Source organism: Apaloderma vittatum, unplaced genomic scaffold, assembly GCF_000703405.1.
Source record: "Apaloderma vittatum isolate BGI_N311 unplaced genomic scaffold, ASM70340v1 scaffold983, whole genome shotgun sequence".
NCBI classification, from domain to species: domain Eukaryota; kingdom Metazoa; phylum Chordata; class Aves; order Trogoniformes; family Trogonidae; genus Apaloderma; species Apaloderma vittatum.
In genome coordinates this window covers 3175-21851 of record NW_009707296.1, presented here as the reverse complement: position 1 = coordinate 21851, position 18677 = coordinate 3175, and the positions used below count along the sequence as shown (strand labels likewise).

Sequence of the window (18677 nt, the reverse complement as noted above, 5' to 3'; positions counted from 1 at the left end):
TCATGACATGAATACATATTTACTGCTCAGAAGTACTCCCCTGGGCATATAGGGTTCATTCTGCCACCCTGAGAAAAGCCCAGTACCTGCCAGGTGAGGTTTACAGTGAAATGTCATCTTGAAGAGGTCTTTTCTTCCCTACCACCGCCCCCCATTTTTGAAGTCCTGTGTTCAGTGTCTTCAGGTCTGTCTCACTGATGTGCCGAGTGTATTACTAGGGTATAGCTGGACCTTCAGACACTACTACCCATTACACTGTACATATACAGCAAGTAGAGGGCAGGGCATGTGCTTTATTAAAATAATAGCTTTTTAAGCATGGCAGTATTATCTGATCTCGGGCTATATTTCATGTGTTGAAAAACTACACTACAGCCCCTGTTTATGTTCATGACATCATGCAACCTATTCCAGAAATTGTCAGAGCATAGAGAATGCACGGGTACACAAGACTAGTGGGGAAGAAAGACCCCAAAACTAGTCCTTTGCACTTTCAGGGGCCTGTTCCTTCCTTCACGTTGCACGTTTTACTGCCTCCATGCTTAAAAAAAGCTTTACTTACCTGCCCCATGCCAAAAACACTGCCTCACCTGCTCTTTAGGTGTTACATATTAAAATAGAGGCTCTGACATACTGAACAGCAAATGCATCTTTCATGGGATGATCCATGTTTCTTTTGGCCTCAGCTTCATTACAGGAAGAGAGAAATGTTTTTTATTCCAGCTGCTAGAACTAAGACTGCTCACTTTCTTATCTAGAAACACACAGGCAGGGTCATTCCTAGACTGGCTTAGTCCTGTGTGCAGTGAAAATGTACCACCGCTGAAAGTGCCAATCACAATCCCTGCTGCGCTGCATCACTATCTTTAGATTTCAAAAGACTGGGGGTTTTTCACTATCATAATTGCTGGTAGTTGGAAGCACGCCTTTAACTCTTCAAGTTTAAAAACCAAGAGGAGGTTGCCCTGGAATTCATAGCAGGGATGTCGGAGCAACATAGTTTTCCCAAGGCGCTTGATTCTAGTTTTATTAAATTCAGAAAGTCCAGATAGCCATAAAAAACTCTAAACCGTACCACTGTCCTTGGTCTCTCTCTCGTACTTCCCCTCTCCTCCCCAAAAGAAAAGCAAAAGATAATTTAACTGTTACCTCAGGGTGTTACGAGGCACCACGTAAACTAATTTATCAGAAAAGACAGACAAGCAGATTAATTGGGATCACAACAGTATGGGTATGGGGCATAACTTCGAACGCACGCTTCACATTACTTCATGACAGCGTACCAGCTGTTTTATTTCCACCATTGCTGTTACGAAGGCCTAGAATTTTAAACTGTGTTTAAAGGCCAAAGGAATTTTTATTACCTCATTCTTTCCAAACTATAAATGGCATTTACTCTCAAAAGAAATCCAGCTTTCAGCTATCCCTCTCTTGCCTGGGGAAAGTGGTGGGTAACACAGCTCTGCTCGGGCCATGAGGCCGAATTCTAGTGTAGGCTGTGCCACTGCAAGGTGCTGAGTTAACAAAGCGGCCCTTAGCCAGGGGTCTGCCTGAAGTTTTAAAGGTCCCATGTGGTGGTGCCCACTGTGGGAGTAAGTTCTAGGTGTAGAAAAACTCTGCTGCAGCTCTGCCAGCTCAGTAGAGTTGCTTCAGGACAATACTCGTGTAACCAAGCAGAGCATCTTACTTAACGCTGACAGATTATTGTTGTTATGCTGTTAACGTGATCTACACAACTACCAATTTTAATCATCTTGTAACAATCTTCTGACATTTATCCATTCTTTCGAGCAAGTTAAGAAAGGTAAAGCCTGCACACCTCTGGTTAGTTTCCAGGTAGAATCTCATCATACAAGCACACTGGGATATTATTATTTTTTTCTTCAAAACTTCAGACACTTTGTAGGAAAACAAACCAGCCAAACAAATGCAAACCTGTTGTGGAGAGTATATGAAGGAGTGCCTCTTTCAAGCTGTCATCCAGCTCAACCCCCCAGAGAAAAATAACATGGCACAAATTTAGAGATGTATGTCGATTGCTCATCCTGCCCTTCCTCCGCTCTCACTTGAAGGATCGTGATATGCACTTAAGAGGTTTCAGAAGTTGCATTTATTCCATTTGGATTGAAGCAGTCTCTGAAGATGCTACTTTTGTTTCTGCTTGTTGTCATTGTTACCATAGGTGGAGCCCTTGTTAATTTCTGTAACGCCTATCATCCATCTGACACCCACAGAAGCTGCAAAATAAATAAAAATTAAGTTAAAAGCTGCTTGCAGGCAGAGACTCAAGATCTGTACGGGTATAGCATTTTGAAAGAGACAATGTTCTCAGCCTTACAGCAGCACAACATTAAAGGTAACTACATGTGCTACCCACATTTGAATACTTTTTCCAAGAAAATCCTAAAAAGCCACAAATCTCCCCCGCATCTCTAAATCCCAGTTTCCTCCTGACTGATGGTAAGAAGTCCTGGTCCTGTGAGACGCACTTAATGTCTTACTCTCATTAGTTTTCACCTCTCTAAGATGATGATGAAAAACTCCCCATCAGCCAAAGGATTCCTTATGGTCAGGTCAGGGCCCGAGATGACCAAGAGAAGAGAATCCAGAGGCTCTGTCTCACTGCCAGCCATGAGCTGCCAACAGCAGGGCTCAAACCTGGCATTTGCTGCTTTTTAGCACAGGAACGGGAAAGGGCTGTCAGCTGGTACCCAGTGCTGCCCTTGTGCTTTACCAGTCGCTTGCTTGTCCAGCTCTAACCTCAGCCTACCACATCAGCCACGCAAAGCCATCGCTTTTTTAAATAGCTCTTGTGCTTCAAGAGTGTCCAGTGACAGGACAAGGGGAAATGGGTTTAAGTTGAAGGAGAATAGATTTAGATTGGACCTTAGGAAGAAATTCTTCAGTACGAGGGCGACAAGACTTTGGAACAAATTGCCCAGAGATGTTGTGGCTGCCCCCTCCCTGGAGGTGTTCAAGGCCAAGTTGGACGGAGCCTTGAGTAGCCTGATCTAGTTGAGAGGCGTCCCTGCCCATGACAGGGGGGCTGGACTAGATGATCTCTAAGGTCCCTTCCAGCCTAGGCCATTCTATGATTCAAGCAACCTGTTCTGCAGCAGAGCACAGACTATTGAACAAATGTTGTGCGCAAGGTGACCTGAAAAAGCTAATTAAGTATTTAAGTAAGAAGACAGACTAGAAAGCAGCTCTGCAGAGAAGGACTGGGGCTTACTGGTAGATGCCAGCAGTATGCTGGGAAGAGGATGAAGCTGCCCTGGGCTGCATTAGGAAAAAATGCTCCCAACAGGTCAAGGAAGGAGATCCTTCCCACTGGTGAGGCCTATCTAGAATGCTGGATCCAGTTTGGGCTCTCCAGTACAAGAGACACACAGACACAAGAGAGTGAGGCCAGTGAAGGCCACAGGGATGACTACGGGACTGGAGGGAGTATCTTTCCTGTGAGGAGAGGCTGCAAGAGCTGTGACTGTTCACAGCCTGGAGAAGCCCAGTGCAAGCTTATCCATGTGCATAAATATCTGAAGGCTCTTTTCAGTGGTGTCCAGTGACAGGACAGAAGGCAACAGGAACAAAAAGAAACACTGGGGTTCCCTCTGAGCATAAGAAGAAAAGGAAGAAAAAAAAAATCTTCACTGTGTGGGTGGTTGAATGCTGGCACAGGTTGCCTAGGGAGGTTGTGGAATGTCCATCCTTGGAGAGAGTCAAAACCTGATGGGACACAGCCCTGAGCAACCTGCTGTAGCTGTCTCTGCTCTAGTTGGGGGTTTGGACTAGTTGATCTCCAGAGGTGCCCTCCCATCTCAGCTACTGTCTTCTGTTTGATTTGCTTCAATGATAGGCACTGTGTATTCTGTTCTTTAAAAAAAAAAAACACAAAAAAACCCCCAAAAAACAGCACTTGAAAACAATCAACTACAGACTCATGTTTTGTAGTATTATTAATTGACAGTTTTTAGAAGTGCAAGTGGTAACTGGGTCATACGTGGTGTGACACAGTGATGGCTGAACAGTGATACAAGGCAGAAACTGGGTGGCCCCATGGGGCTGCCCTCGGCTCTCCTGGCCACCGAGACTCAGAAGAGCTGAGCCGTCTCACAGGCAGCGCTGTGCACTGCACAGCCTGGAAAGGGAGATGCCTCCTGCAGGGTTCACTGTCACTTACACGCCACTGTTAGTCCCTGACTAGAAACGCACACAATTGGCACAAGTGAAGGGTTTCACTCACAAATAGAAAAGGAAAAAACCATCATCTCTGACATTTAAATGTCCATGAGCTAGGAAAGACAAGAGGACGATCCAACATGCAGCCTGCAGTCGGGATCACAACGTAATAGTAAACATAAAATCATTAAGACTTTAACCAGAAAGGATAGAAACAGCATCTGGAGAGAGGATAAATAAAAGCAGCTGTTACAGCAACCACACAGCATATTGAGGATTTCATCCAGCTCAACGAATGCCACTACTTGGACACAAAAAATACTTAGTTTGCACTTCAGATTTTATCTTTTTTTTTTTCTTCTCCTTTGTTCTCTGGCAGAAGCTGAACTGCCCTTCTCGGAATCTCTTTCTCGGAATATCTTTTAGCACCAAGAAAAACAGCCCTCACACACATAGCACCACATCCCTCAGCAAAAACCTTACCTCAGAGGATTTCCACCTTTTCTCTCACACCGCAGGGTTCCCTCTCATGTTACCTGGGGTTTGTACCACACAGCAAGATGTGCTATAAACAGCACATCAGGTAGGGATAGAAAAGTTTCCCATATATAGTCTGCTGTACACCTAAGGTATATAGTTTATACACTGAAGATACGTAAAATTAAAGATTATGTGACTAGCAGAAATTGCCACTTTGGGCCTATTTTACGTACTATAAAGGAAAAGAAACAAGTGGAAAAAAAAATCCACAGCAGTTTTAGGCACCAAGCTGAAAGGCCAGACTGTCTGGCAGCTCTACCAACAGGCACAATCAACACAAGCAGAATCCTACGTGTAATTTTTATCCTCCTGCTGTTGTAAAACTTAGTGTAACACTGCTGGTGCTCTCTTCACCTGCCACTCAGCCTAGGAGCCCACAGACATCAACAGCCTTGCTGCCCAGATGACTTCATGCTCTGACCCTTTGGTCCATGTTCTGCATTTGAACACCATCAAGTCACTGAGGTCTCAGAGTTTGTCCCACGATCCATGGAAACAGGTTTTCTAGCAGCCCTGTGCACACACTGTGCAGCAAACAGGCAACAGCCCCTGCAGAGTCAAAACCATCTCATTTATACTTAGGCTTGGTTCAGATGAAACGCTTCTCTCTCCTATGACGGATACTTAACTGCTGGCCCCAGGCCATAAGTCCAGATGTCATTATGCTTTTAGCATTATATGTGAGAGCTGCTGCTTCATTTAAAATCCAAGAGAAGCCCTTTCATCTTTCGCACACAGAACCAACAATCCCCTTTTAATCGCTGTTGACAGCTCTATATTAAAATACTTATAGAACATGAAGGCTGTCCTCTTCAACACAAATTACCAAAACATGAAAAGCAACCTGACGCTGAGTTCTTTGGAGTCAAATGAGGTTGGGGAAGCAGGAGGGAAAAAAAAAGAAGCTGCTGTCAAAACAAAATACTGACATTCGACAGACTTGCTCACTGCTTTAACACCAGAATACGAGCCCCAAGTTTTAAATAGCAGTTGTAAGCTAGGTACCTAAATCTCTTGTGTGTGTGTCTTTTGAAATGAAAGCCAGTTTTCAAAAGAGACTTTTGTCCTTCCAACTGCTTGAGCAGTTTGCTCCCCTGGAGCAGGGACTGCCTTTTGTTGGTTCAAGCAGTATCACAAAGGGCTCCTGGTCCCTGACCGGTAGTTAGATTTTAACACAATGCAATGATTATTATGAGTATAAATAGCCAAACTGCTGTACAAAGCAAAGCAAGAGGGGATGGCTCAGCATTCTCAGTATAAAGAGGAGACGTCGTTTATTTAGGGCTGAAAGTGTTTGAGCTGAACCAGCAGAGCTATATATACACTAGTTATTCATTTCTCAGATCTGAGAGTTCAAGTCTGAGGTATTGCAGTGCTTTCCCTCCAGCTTGACCAACGTGGGGTACTTCTCTTATGCCTCTTTCTACCTGAACAGCCAGTTACAAGCCAGCCAGTAAGTGTTTCACCGGAGAGCACAATTAGCAAAGACTGTCCAAAAGACAAGTGATACTCTGGAAAGAAAGCAGAAAGCACAAGGTAAACAGACCTCCTCCTCCTCTGCTTTTTCCTATCACAGAACTTTTATGCATATCTTGGGCTACCTACTCTAATAACAGCAATGTTATCAGGTACTGAAATGTGCCCTTAGAAATAGCAATCTACTTATAATGGGCTATTAGGGACTGTAATAAGGTTCCCAATTTTGGAATATCAAGTAAGCTGTCAAACTGCCATCTTAAAAAAAACCCAAACATTCCAAATGCTACCTGTGCTGCTTCAGTTGATGAACAGAAGGAAAAGGTCTACGAGGAGCAATGTGAAAAAGCAATTTGATCATCTGATCACAATGGTAAATAAATCCTCGATTTACAGGAAAGGCTTCCCTTTACAATACTAAGCCACCAGGTACCAATTACCGCTCCGACTGGGAGGGAGCAAATACAGTCCTCCCTGCTTTGCTGCAGACTGGATCTGTCAGGCAGGCAGTTCCAGCTGGCATCAAGAGTCACAACTTCCAAGATCCACTTGTGTTCATCTGCTGCTCCTTCCCAGCCACTGCTGAGGTCTCTCTTCTGAGACCCTGCCTCAAGCTGGAGGCAGAACTGCAAAACAAAATACTGGTTGCTCCTCTGTCAGAAGATGGCTGCATCACTCCCAGGACATTCCTGACAGAGACAGCCCTCGGGATAAAAAGCACTGTGTTAGGAGAACAGCCCTGGTGCGGAAATTCAGCTATTGGCTAAAAAAGTCAATGTGAGAGCTTCAGCTGAAGTTGAGATGCTTTCACAGAAAGAGGCCAAGGATTCCCAAATGGCAGTAACATTGTTTTTAAAGGGATATAGTAACACAGATATAGATTCTAACATACTAAGGGAAATACTGCTCTTCTGGCAAGTAATGGCACATCCACTTTTAAGTGACCAGGATAAAACAGCTCCGCTGTTTGTTTGTTTTTACTGAGCTTCTTTCTACTCTCACAAACTCTCCTCCCTCCAGGGTGGCTGCTATCTGCTAACAAGTAACCAACATCATCTTTCTTTTTGCTGCTCATCAGCAAGAGGTGGCTGGCTGAGTCTCATGAGGCAACAGCCTCTATTACAGACAATGCAGTGTCCTCTGCTGCGCCCTAAATCCTGGTCAATTCTAAGAGCTTTGGGTCTGATCACACCAGGTGTTCAGGGAGAGACTCGAGTTGCTGTTGAGCACAGGGGTCTTGCAAAGGTTGTAAAGGGCTGCAAACTGCCCCAGCCCAGAAATGCAGCAGATATGTACGGGGCAGCAATGCCCATCACACAGTGGGACATTAATCTCACCATTCCCAATGTGTTCCTCAGCTGTGCTTTTGCAGCCTGGGAGCTCCTCCATTCTGGCAGCAGTGTTACAAATAGCCTGAGAATGAGTCCTTTAGGTTATTTCCGCATTCAGAAGAGGACTCACAGCAGCCTGCTTATTAATCTTTCTTTGTGGCTAGAAATAGAAGAAAGCTAAGTGGGGAACAAGACAGCAAAAGAAAAAAAAGAAGAAGAAGGGGCAAAAAAAAAAGGGCTCTTTTGCTATCCATTCTTCATGGCATCATAGTTTTTCTTCTTTACAAGTTCTTTCCTTCACTTCCTGATAAAAAGAAGACGTGACCTAGTTGTAAAGGCTACTAACGGCAAGATGGTATTTGACTTAGGTTGGGGGGTGAGGGGTGTGGTGTCACTCCACTAAATTAACAAGGGCCAACTCCAGAAACAATCACAGATGCCATAACACCAAGCATTAAATCACCCAGCCCTGAGGTCAAAATCAAGAATCCCTGGATTATGCAGCGAGGCTTCCTGTGGAAAGTACACAAGCCATGAGGAGCTTTGGAATGGCACATGAACAACCAGCCTGCTGAGCAGAGAAACTGAATTAAGAGGAAAATACTGAAGGAAAGATGTGAAATTAAAAAAATTTTGCAGCAGCAAAGCTTCAGTGCCCATTAGGCCACCATTCCCCATCCCAGTAGCATGGACTATGCCAGCATTTCTTCCAAAGGAAGAAAAAATGCCCTCGAGTGCTATTGCCAGGGAAGTGGCATTTGCAATGGTGCCACACCTCACCCCACCTACCGCTGTGTCACCGTTCTGAAAGCACACAGGAAAGCCCGAGTGAATTTTCTCTGCAACTGAGAGGGATCTGAAGCTAACATCTCCTGCTCCTGAAGAGCACACCTCAGCCACGGTGCTCACTCTTCACTCCCGTCCTATTCACTGATCGGAGAGGGGGTGAGGGGACACTACTTATGCTTTCCAACAAGTAAGGCGGGTGAAAAAAAGGGCTTCTAAGTTGTAGTCACTGCTCCAAGAAATTCTTACATGCTGGACATAAAGCATTCCCAGGGTAAAAATAAAATGCAAAAATAATTTCTCCAGGAGAGGACAAGAGCACAGGATTCCCTTCCCTTTTCCTCTACTCTGCCTGCACTAATGTTCCAACTATCATGTTGGGCCTTATCCTTGCTCTTATTTTCCCTCCTCTGGCCCAAAGAATCACAGAGCAGATTTCCTGTGCACCCCGCCCCCCACACATGTATTCCTCCTTCTCCAATTATTTTTATGAGGCTCGTCCACAGAGTTTGACTCGGTAGGCACTTTCTGAAAAAGAATATTGTTTGCTTGCCATATCAAGCACTTCACAAATGGGCAAAAGGACATCAGTTAATTCATCCTGATCAGAGTAGCACGGGACCTGCTCAAGATTCAGACTTCTGAGAATGGGAAGAAATATTATGCATTAGGAACAATTTCCTAGGTAGAGAACAAAGATGCACTTCTAGATACACTTCTGAGACAACAAAACACTCCATGTTTTCCTATTTCCTCTGTGTTATCATTTTTGATGTGGCTTTTCAAGCTAACTTTAATATCTCTATATCAAAATTCACTCAGAGCCAGAAGGAATGTGAAGTTCTGTTTCTTTTTTCAAAGGCTGTTTGTAATATATACAGACATTAAGGTGATGAAGTCATAAATACACATGATGGGTAGCGCAGCCATGGAAAATATTTGCTTTATAAACGTATGGCTTATTCTGGATGGGAACTTATTCTGGAATGGAACTTATTCTGCAAACGGGCACCCGATATGCCAAAAAGCTCAGACACTAAGACCTGACGTAATTTGCCAAAATGACCTGGTTCCTGCTTCATGAAGGATACCAAATGAGATCCTCTTCCCTTTCTGTGGGCCAGCTCCTTGTTCTGTTTTCCTTGCCCCTCTTAAATAACATACTGGTTTAAACACAAACGGAGGCAGTTCAAAACTACCACAGGAACTGTGGGAATTACCTGTAATAGGCTATGCCCTGTGCCACATAAGTCAATGGCCACAACAAGCTGTCCTTAAATCACAAGTTCATGCATTCGCAGTGAATGATGTATCAGACTATGATTAGATGAAACAACTCTCAACAGAAGAAATTATCCTTGATCATCTCTTCTAGGCGTTCAAAGTGCAACCCAGCAACACACTGGACAAGAAAAAAAAGCCTTTTGCAGGCAACTCATTAGAAAGGTACTGTTTTGATTTCTACAGAAACAGAAAATTTTGTATGCAGCTCTTAAAAAAGTAATACAACCATACAAAAATAAACAAAGAGAAGAGAATCTATTTAACCTTTTCCAGGCTAAAGTGAATATAGTATCAGGTGGTCTGTTAAATTCACAAATCATGTTTATGTTTAGTAAGCTTCAACAAATTGTATCTGACAGTTACCCAGCGAGTAATATTTCTGTTTTCAAAAACTTACCCATTACAATGACAAATGCAAAACTAGCCAGTGTCAGGGATGATCCACTGTTAATCATGTTGATGAGCAGCTTGAATAAAGGATAGAGCAGCAATAAGGCCCAGAAAAGCCAGTTCAAAAGAGTCCACGGTCGTCGGGGTGGTACTACAGGGACTGCTGGGTAGGTTCCTGTTCGGTAGTATTCTTCCTGGAATGCATCCTAGTAGAATGAAGGAGGACAACAATTAAAACCTCATCTGCCAACAAAAGTAGCCATTCCTGACTTTGATGTTCTTCCTTCTGCAGGCTTGTAACCAGGGGGAAGATCAAAGACCAAATCATGGCTGGAAAGCTTGTACTTTGAAGTCAATGACCACACAGTCAAAAAAAAAAAAAAAAGCAACTTACATTGATGCACATATCCTATCTTTCTCCTACACATAGAAGCCTGAAAAATTGCACGCTTGGAGAGTATAACAAGCCCAGTAAAATAAGATGGGTGAGGGTATGTACACTGCTGCAGTGATGCACATATCATTGTTGAGCCTCCTCCTGCAAGAGCCGCAGCCACTGGCTAAATAACGCTGGTAAGCCAGGGGAGCATTTGGCCTACACATTCAGCAGCAGAGCCCCCGTCTCCTAGTGCTTTCTCCAAGCACTGCTCTAAACCAGCATCCACAGCCCTGTCAGGAAAGGTGAGCAGACACCATCTGGTCCCACACTCCAAAGAACATCACCCCCTCCCATCTGCTTTGTCCCACAGCGGCAGTCCTGCTCATCTGGCTCCCATGACACCTACGGAAGAAAGTTTAGAATCTCTCACTGGCTTTGGGCAAAGGATTCTCTCTTTTAGCACAGTATGAGGAAGACAATGGGGTGGTGTTTGAGTTTTCTTGTTTTGTGGTGTGTGTTTTTCAAAGCACAGAAGACTTAGGATTCACTACTTTCCTCTAGAGCCCACAGAGGTGAAAAGCATTGCCTTTAGCAATGTGATCAGCCCAAGATCCCAAAGTGGGTTGGGAAAAAAAAAACAACAACAACCACTCTTCTTACTGGTTCAAAAGCAGAGATTGTTAATCTGTCTTATCACATAAAACTGGTTAATGAAGTCAGCATTAGACTGACATAAAAAGGAACCTCGATTTAATCAGAATGAAGTACTAAATTCTTCCAAAGGCAGGAGTGCTTCATGACAGTTTCTAAAAATTCTGGCAAAGCCAAGACTGTCCTAAACAACCAGAATATTATTTCTACTACGCGATGATTTTAGATTTACACTGCAGCTGAAGCAGATAATTCTTGAATTATTTAATGGCAACTTGAGAAATTACAGGCTGCTAACATTTTATCTATTTCAATGGGAACATTCAGTTTAAGAGATTAAGCAGTAATTAAAGCACTGCACTCTACTGAGATTAGAAGAATTACAACTGTTTTGTGCACAAGAGCTAGGTTGTACTGGGATCACTATGGCAAATTAATTAGCTATCTTAAGCCAATTATAGAGTGTATGAAGTCTTCTTTGCAGTGTCTTGAGGATTTTGGTTTATGACTGGTTTAACCCAGAACTACTAATCATCAGTAAATTGAATTCTACTATATACAGTTAGGTTTCTAAATACCGGTATTACCCAGAAATGTCAAAAATTTCTGGTTTTTATCAGTGTAGTCGTTAGGGGGCCTATTACTACAGCGAGCAAGACGGACTTACTTAAGCCATTTTCTCTTTGTCCGCTCCGAACAGCATTAGAGGCCGCAAAACCATCGACCACATCTAAGTGGTTCAAGATGGATAAACAAAATACACAACCGGCAAAACAATGTCAGCGCCATCATGCCACTACCCATTTTACACCACTGTGTGGAACAGCTCTTCAATTCAGTTGCGATTCTTAACTCATAAACCATGTTCCATGCAGAAGAGAACTGTGGGTTGATCTGTTTCCTTAACTTTTGCAGATGTGCCAAGGGTACCCATCAACAACAGCTCAAGTCACCCTTTAAACCCATGAGGTACCTCAAAATTTCCCTCAGTCACCTTGCCCACACAAAGTTCCTCTCATTCCTCAGCATACAGAGCTCGGACACAGAAACACACTCCCTCTAATGTCTCCGCCAAACTTGAGTTACTTCAGACAGCGGGGTGGGTACTGCCGGGGAGGGAAATGAGGGAACATCCACGATCTTACGAAAGGATAACTGGATTCCTCCCCTCTGCTCCCACCAGGGAAGGCTGACGGCAGAGGTATGCTGCTGCCCTTTCATGAGGAAGCCCACAGAGAATGAGTATCCAAAAATACATCCTTTGTTCCCAAACACTGGAATTCTGTACACTTCCCCTTCTTCAGTTATGCTTTGCTAATTCCCTGGAGCATTTCAGTGTATATTTTCATGCCTTGTTTTCCATGCTTTTCTCACCACTGAGAAGAATTAGAACCTTATTTTCTTTTTAGTGGAAATTTAGATTCTCAAGCAGAACTTCTACTTTAGGCACAGAGGCTGTAAGGAGGTGAAAAAAATAAAAAAAAAACAACCACAAAACACATAGAAGAGCTAGCAGAATTGTGACTATTACATTATACCTCTTTAGAACAGGCACTACGATGCTCAGCCTGGTCCTTGTTAAAGTCAAAGGGAATCCTTCTAGCAATGGTAGTTTGAAAAAGAAAATAAAAAGGCAATATGCAACCCAAGTCGCACCTCTGTGATAATTTTTCATTAACTGATACAGTGCTGGCCCTCTGTGGAAGGACAAAATTCCTCACCTCAGGTGAGGAAGAATCATGTGGACACGGTGCTTACTTAAGCCTGGAAAAAAGGAAGGAGAATAGTGTTTGGTTTAGAACAGCACCATGCTGTTGTTTATCTGGCAAGGCCTTGTCCATTACATTTGCAGCAGTGGCTTAACCAGAAAATTAAATGATAAGTAGCAAGAACGTAAATGCATCAGGTTCCCAGAGAGCAGTTACCTCAGGCTGAGGAACATGTAACCGAGATCAGGCAGTGAGGCAAAAAACAACAATGGAACAAGTTTATCTCAAAGACTTTTGCTTTTCACTAACAAAAATTTGGGAAAATAAAAAATAAATCAAAGAACTGCTCATTTCATTAATCATTCAAACAGCTTTGTGGCCCTGATCCCGACTGCACGGCTCTTCAGCCTTGACCTCAATACCTGTGGCATGCCCCACCTACTAAATCATGCTACTAGTGTGTAATTCAGCACACAATATGCAATTCTTGGGAAGGTACTGTGAAATTATGAAAATCTCTGAGAATAAGCAATGGCACATGCAACCACAATGCAAGATAAAATAGGGGCTTCATTTTTCAATAACAGTGTGCACACCTTGTCTTTGAAACAGAAAGTTTTTGAAACAGAAGTGCTACAACTGAAATAGACAAAGCAGGGGATGAGTGCTTATCTTACAATGAATTACTGCCCTTTGAATACAGATTTGTTACATTTAATCTGAAGTATTTGCTCACTAAAGGTATTAATCTGAAACAGAATTAATTTTTGGAAACAACACCTAGGCAGCAATGCTGCTTGTTACCCATCTAAGAGTCCATTATCTTTTTTAAGATGCAGGGCAGAAAGGTGAAACATAATTGGGTTTTCACCCTGCAGGTGGGCTTTCATCATCTCAGGACTCCTGAAGAAGTTGTCCCTGCTCTATATTCTCCCACTCTGATTTTACAGAGACACGGTACTGCAATGAAATAACAGTTTCACTGATGTAAAACAGCTGAAGGAAGAGGAACATAGCAGAAGGAAAAAAAAAACAACAACACAAAAAACCCCCACGAAATCCACCACCAAACCAAAAAAAAACCAACAAAAACCCAACCAATTAAAAAAAAAGCCACACAACCAAAAACATTTTAATGAAAAGGAAACCTGAACACACATTCCTTCCTCCTATACTTAACAAGAAACTGGATTTAATCAACCAGCAAACTAATGTGTTACAAAGAAATAGGACAGATCTATGCTCTGTTTTCACTAGAAATAACAGAGTGCTCACTAAAGAGAAAATAACAGGAAAAACTTGAATTACTACAAACTCTGAATTACAGCAAACCATGTAACAATGGATTCAAGAAAACAATAACCACGTTATCCTTTGATTTATGCTCTTGTCTTGCAAATGTCTAAGCAGTTCTTAACAATGTGAAACAGGGTTACAGATAAAGTTGCAGCAGCAGCGAGTAGACTCCATGATCAGCAAAAGGACCATTTGCACTTACATGCCTGCCGAGAGAGCACAGGCCCATGGGGTGTTCCTTACTGCAGAAAGGTTTTAGGGGTCATGTCTGAATTAGGCGTTAGTGGGAAAATTAACAAGAAGGGAGACCAGAGGCAAAGCTTGTAGATCCACAGCTGAGGTCTCAACACACGTTTACTTTTCACATTCCTGTACGCGAAGCTGCTTAGCGGGGCTATGAGCTAAACCTGAAAGAGTCATGGGCTGAAGCCAAAAAAGACTAGAACACAGTCACAAGAGAGAAATGCTAACGTGTAACGTTCTGGGTGGAGTACAACAAAGGGCACGGCACAATTTTGCTGCCCCAGTGAAAGGCAACCAGAGCGCCGCTATATTTTGTCAGCTCTAAACCCGAAGCACTGCTGTATTCCAGCCCGAACATGAAAATTGGATCAACTTATTGAAACAAACTGAGCTGCCAGGCCCTCACACCTCGCACGCCAATGGCTCCCACGGGTCAAAATGGGAGTGCGGCGTGGGCTCAAGGAGGGCATTCCCCAACCATTATCTCCTATATTCGTAAAAGCAAATCCTAAGAGAAACACATGCTGACAGTCTGAAGGATGCATATGAAAGCATCTGCAACAGGAAAAAATGAAAACCAACCAGCATCTACACACAGTCATCATTACTCTTCCCCCATCCTAGGTAATTTGGAATCTTAAGCACACACCTTCTATGCACAAAACGTGAAAGCAATTTATCAGCCTCTGCTATTAATGTTGGATCTTTGCCTTGGTAAAAAAAGACAGGGAAAAATAGGGGACAAAAATTCAAATACACTAAAGCAAAATATACCTTATTTAGCTCAAAAATTACTTCTTGATTTAGGAGCTGCCTTGAAGGGGAAGGAGGCCCTTCTACCAACCAGGAGGCAGTTGTAGGTTTTGTATCCTTACGCAACTTGCTAAGGAAGAGTTTTAAGACTACTCTATTGAGGCTTGCTTAAGTTTCCTTCCAGTTGCTCTTTAAATACAAAATAAAGGCAATCATGATTGTCAGCACAAGACCAGTTTGTGTCTGGAGAAACAAAGTACTTATCCTGGAAAACAAACAAACCAACCAACCAAACAACCCCAAGACCCCAAAGCAGGACCACTACACATGCACATCACGAAGGTCTAGTAGTAGTATAAATAACTGAGCACTAGTGGCTCCCAATTATTGTCTAGACAGAAAACCAACCTTTTCTTGATAGAGTTTGTGGAGCCAGCTAGAACACTCCTGCTCATCTTCTGGGACTTCCTCTAGTGGAATCCGCCTGCCAACAGTGAACAAGAGAAATCGAAGAATATTAAATATTTCGGCTCCCATGAATAGCACTTACAGTATATAGATAGATAATCCATTTGACAGAGGACTCATTACATTTTCCACCTTTTTTTTAATTTGTGGTAAAAACTCCCAGATCAGCAAAGTATAGTTTTGTTCTATAGCCACCTTCAATTCTTACATGTATCTGAAATTCAGAAATATAAATTTCTGAAAATAATGCTTTATTTTTGAGCTCACTAGAGCCACTTTCTAAAGGTCTGCAATTTTCTGTTTCCAAACAAAGGGCTTAAATAAATTATTTTCTTACCCCACCTATGGAGTTCAAGGATGTATTTAACCAGCTAGGCACTGGAGAGAAAAAACCCAAACCTTTCTTCTTATGCCTAAGGTAAAGCACATCAGTATTTCTCAGGTAACTTTTCCAGTTCCTCGATTTTTTTTTTTTTTGAACATGTAGCTTGGTTGGATAATTTCCAGCAAAATGGCTCCTACCACTGAAAAAACTCTCTCTTGACAAAACAAAGTTTTCATCACACTACATTAATTTTGGCCAATAATCCTGTGACAGAAAAAAAAACCTTGTCATCTTCATTTAGGTATGCTAACAGCAATATTCAGTAATTTTACATTTTTTAATATAGCACATATTTTCATCAATATCCATTAAGAACATCATCAAATTAACACAGGCAAGAGCACTTTTCACAGTCAGGACACCACTGTTTGCAGTTAATAAATTAAGAGGTGCAACAGTACTGTTTTGTTCCTTTATTTAAGAAAGTCATGAGATGACAAACATTAGAAGTGAACACAATTTAAGCAGAAACAAACAAAGCCATCCAGATTTTGAAACCCTCTGCTGAGTTTTTAAGCACCTACAGCACTTCAATGAGCAAATATGGAGGATGTCGAAGAACATCTGTGATGGTCCCCAATTAATTGCCAAAATAAATTTACCTTGCCTATAACCGCGTTTCAGTAGGCTCAACGTGACGGAAGGGCAAATAGGTCTGAGTCATGAAAAGGAATTTCCATGCTCTGCCAGATCTACCTGCAGCAGGCTGGAAAGGTGTAAAGGGAGACACAGCAAGATGCACACCTCTACACTGTTGAAGGAATGGCCCGCAGAGGTTGGGCCACCTGTTCCTCCATGAACACTAGCCAGTCAGGCCATGCATTCCAAACACATACTCATGAGAGCCAAGTGGGAATGCAAACTCATGTTGCATCCGTGAGGCATTCAAGAGAACATTTCTTTTTACCCTTGGGCAATACCAGATCTGAAGACGATATTTTTTCAAACAAGCAGAAAAGAAGAGGTAAGAAGAAAAGGACATTCTACTCCATGTTAGTACCCAAGATAAACTAATTGGATCAGCCAATCATAACTATAAAGGGTTTATGATGAACTCCGGATAACTTCTAGGCTTCTGTGCTCCAACCCTAAACGATCACATACCTTGAATGCCGGCAGCACGGGTACTGCTGGCAGAATCTGGTCTGTGAATGAGGGCCTTGAAACAGGCTTGTTCCCATTAAGATTGTGGGAAGCCATTGGGGTATTTGTCACTTTTAGAAACATCAATGATATGGAATCCGGTAATTTGTGTTTTCATTAAACAACTTCTTGGTAAGTGGGAGCAGTAGTCAAATACATCAAGAACTACAACAAACAGAGGCAGGAACAGTCCTGAGCCTGGCCTCCACCTGAGTGGGAACAATAGCGCCAGAGACAAGTGTAAAGCCACTCCACCCAAACACTTAGTAAATGTTTGGTATTCCGGCCAAGTGTATTTAAAAAGAGGCCCCACTGTTGCTGCTGACCTGACAAATAGACACATAAAGGAATAAAAAATAAAAAACAAAAAAGTCCTGAGACATTTATAGAGTGCCCACATATTTACAGACATAAAGCTTTTACAAGAAACTCTGCCCAACCCATAGAAGTCATCTGGAATTCTGTGAAGCCAGGCTGGTATCCATCACCTACTTGAAAGTATTTCCTTATTTGTGCAATTGTGATTGCAAGTATACATTCTTGTATGTCAAAAAGAAATTAAAATATGGGTTACTTGCCTTACATATAAATCTGCATGATATTTCTTTCCATTTAGAACTCCCAGCAATGTTGGATTCTCATTATTTCTAAAATTGAGGGTAGAATCATAGACTGCAGAAACTACAAGAAGAGAAACAGGTTATGTGATTACTGTAGTAATAGAATGGCAATAAGTCATTCTGTCTCAGATAAGGAGAATATTTAAACATGAAGTCATCAGCAATAGCCCCATAGTTTGAGCAGTCACCAAGATAAAACACAACAACGGAATATTCAACATACAGGTTATTAAGAAGCCAAATAATCAGTGACCCTTTCAGGAACTGCACCAGTAGAACAGAAAGGTTTGCTCTCCACCTTCATCTCCTTCTCCAGAATGTTGAGCACAGGGAACACAGTTACAGTTTCTGACAGTTAAGATACCTAGGAAATCCTAGGCTGTATCAAATGGTTGAAAAGCTATTCACTTTCTCAACTCACTGAGCCCAGAAGGCCAATCGCATCCTGGGCTGCATCAAAAGAAGTGTGGCCAGCAAGTAGAGGGAGGTGATTCTGCCCCTCTGCTTTGCTCTGGCGAGACCTCACCTGCAGTGCTGTGTCCAGCTCTGGTGCCCCCAGCACAAAAAGGACATGGACCTGCTGGAGCAGGTCCAAGGAGGCACACAAAGATGATCAGGAGGCTACAGCATCCCCTCCATGAGGACAGGCTGAGAGAGTTGGGGTTGTTCAGCCTGGAGAAGAGAAGGCTCCAGGGGGACTTTATTGCAGACTTTCAGTACTTAAAGGGAACCTATGAGGAAGCTGGGGACAATCTTTTTAGCAAGGCCTGCTGCGACAGGACAAGGGGTAATGGTTTTAAACCGGAAGAGGGTAGAAAGTGCCTTCCATCCCAAACCATTCTTTGATTCCATGACACAACTCTCCTCACCAAATCTGCCTAAACAACCAGGCAGATACACACTTTATAAACAATGAACAATATTTGCAGTTTGACTAAGAACGGGTGACGTGTGTGTGAGACACATCCTACAGCAACAAAGCTTAATGCAACTATGAATCACTGGGGTTCAGAACAACCTCCCCTTCATGCCCAATAGTTGAAA

At 42.7% G+C, this 18677-nt stretch overlaps 1 protein-coding gene across 1 annotated transcript; it reads right to left on the bottom strand.

The window, feature by feature from the left end:
• Positions 1-1889: 1889 nt before the first annotated feature.
• Positions 1890-17694, bottom strand: LOC104271443 (1-acyl-sn-glycerol-3-phosphate acyltransferase delta-like; the record flags this gene model as incomplete). Its single annotated transcript, XM_009866109.1, has 4 exons — positions 1890-2237; positions 9994-10192; positions 15426-15501; positions 17592-17694. Coding segments are annotated over 4 exons (470 nt in total), but the record flags the coding sequence as incomplete, so codon positions are not given.
• Positions 17695-18677: the final 983 nt, after the last annotated feature.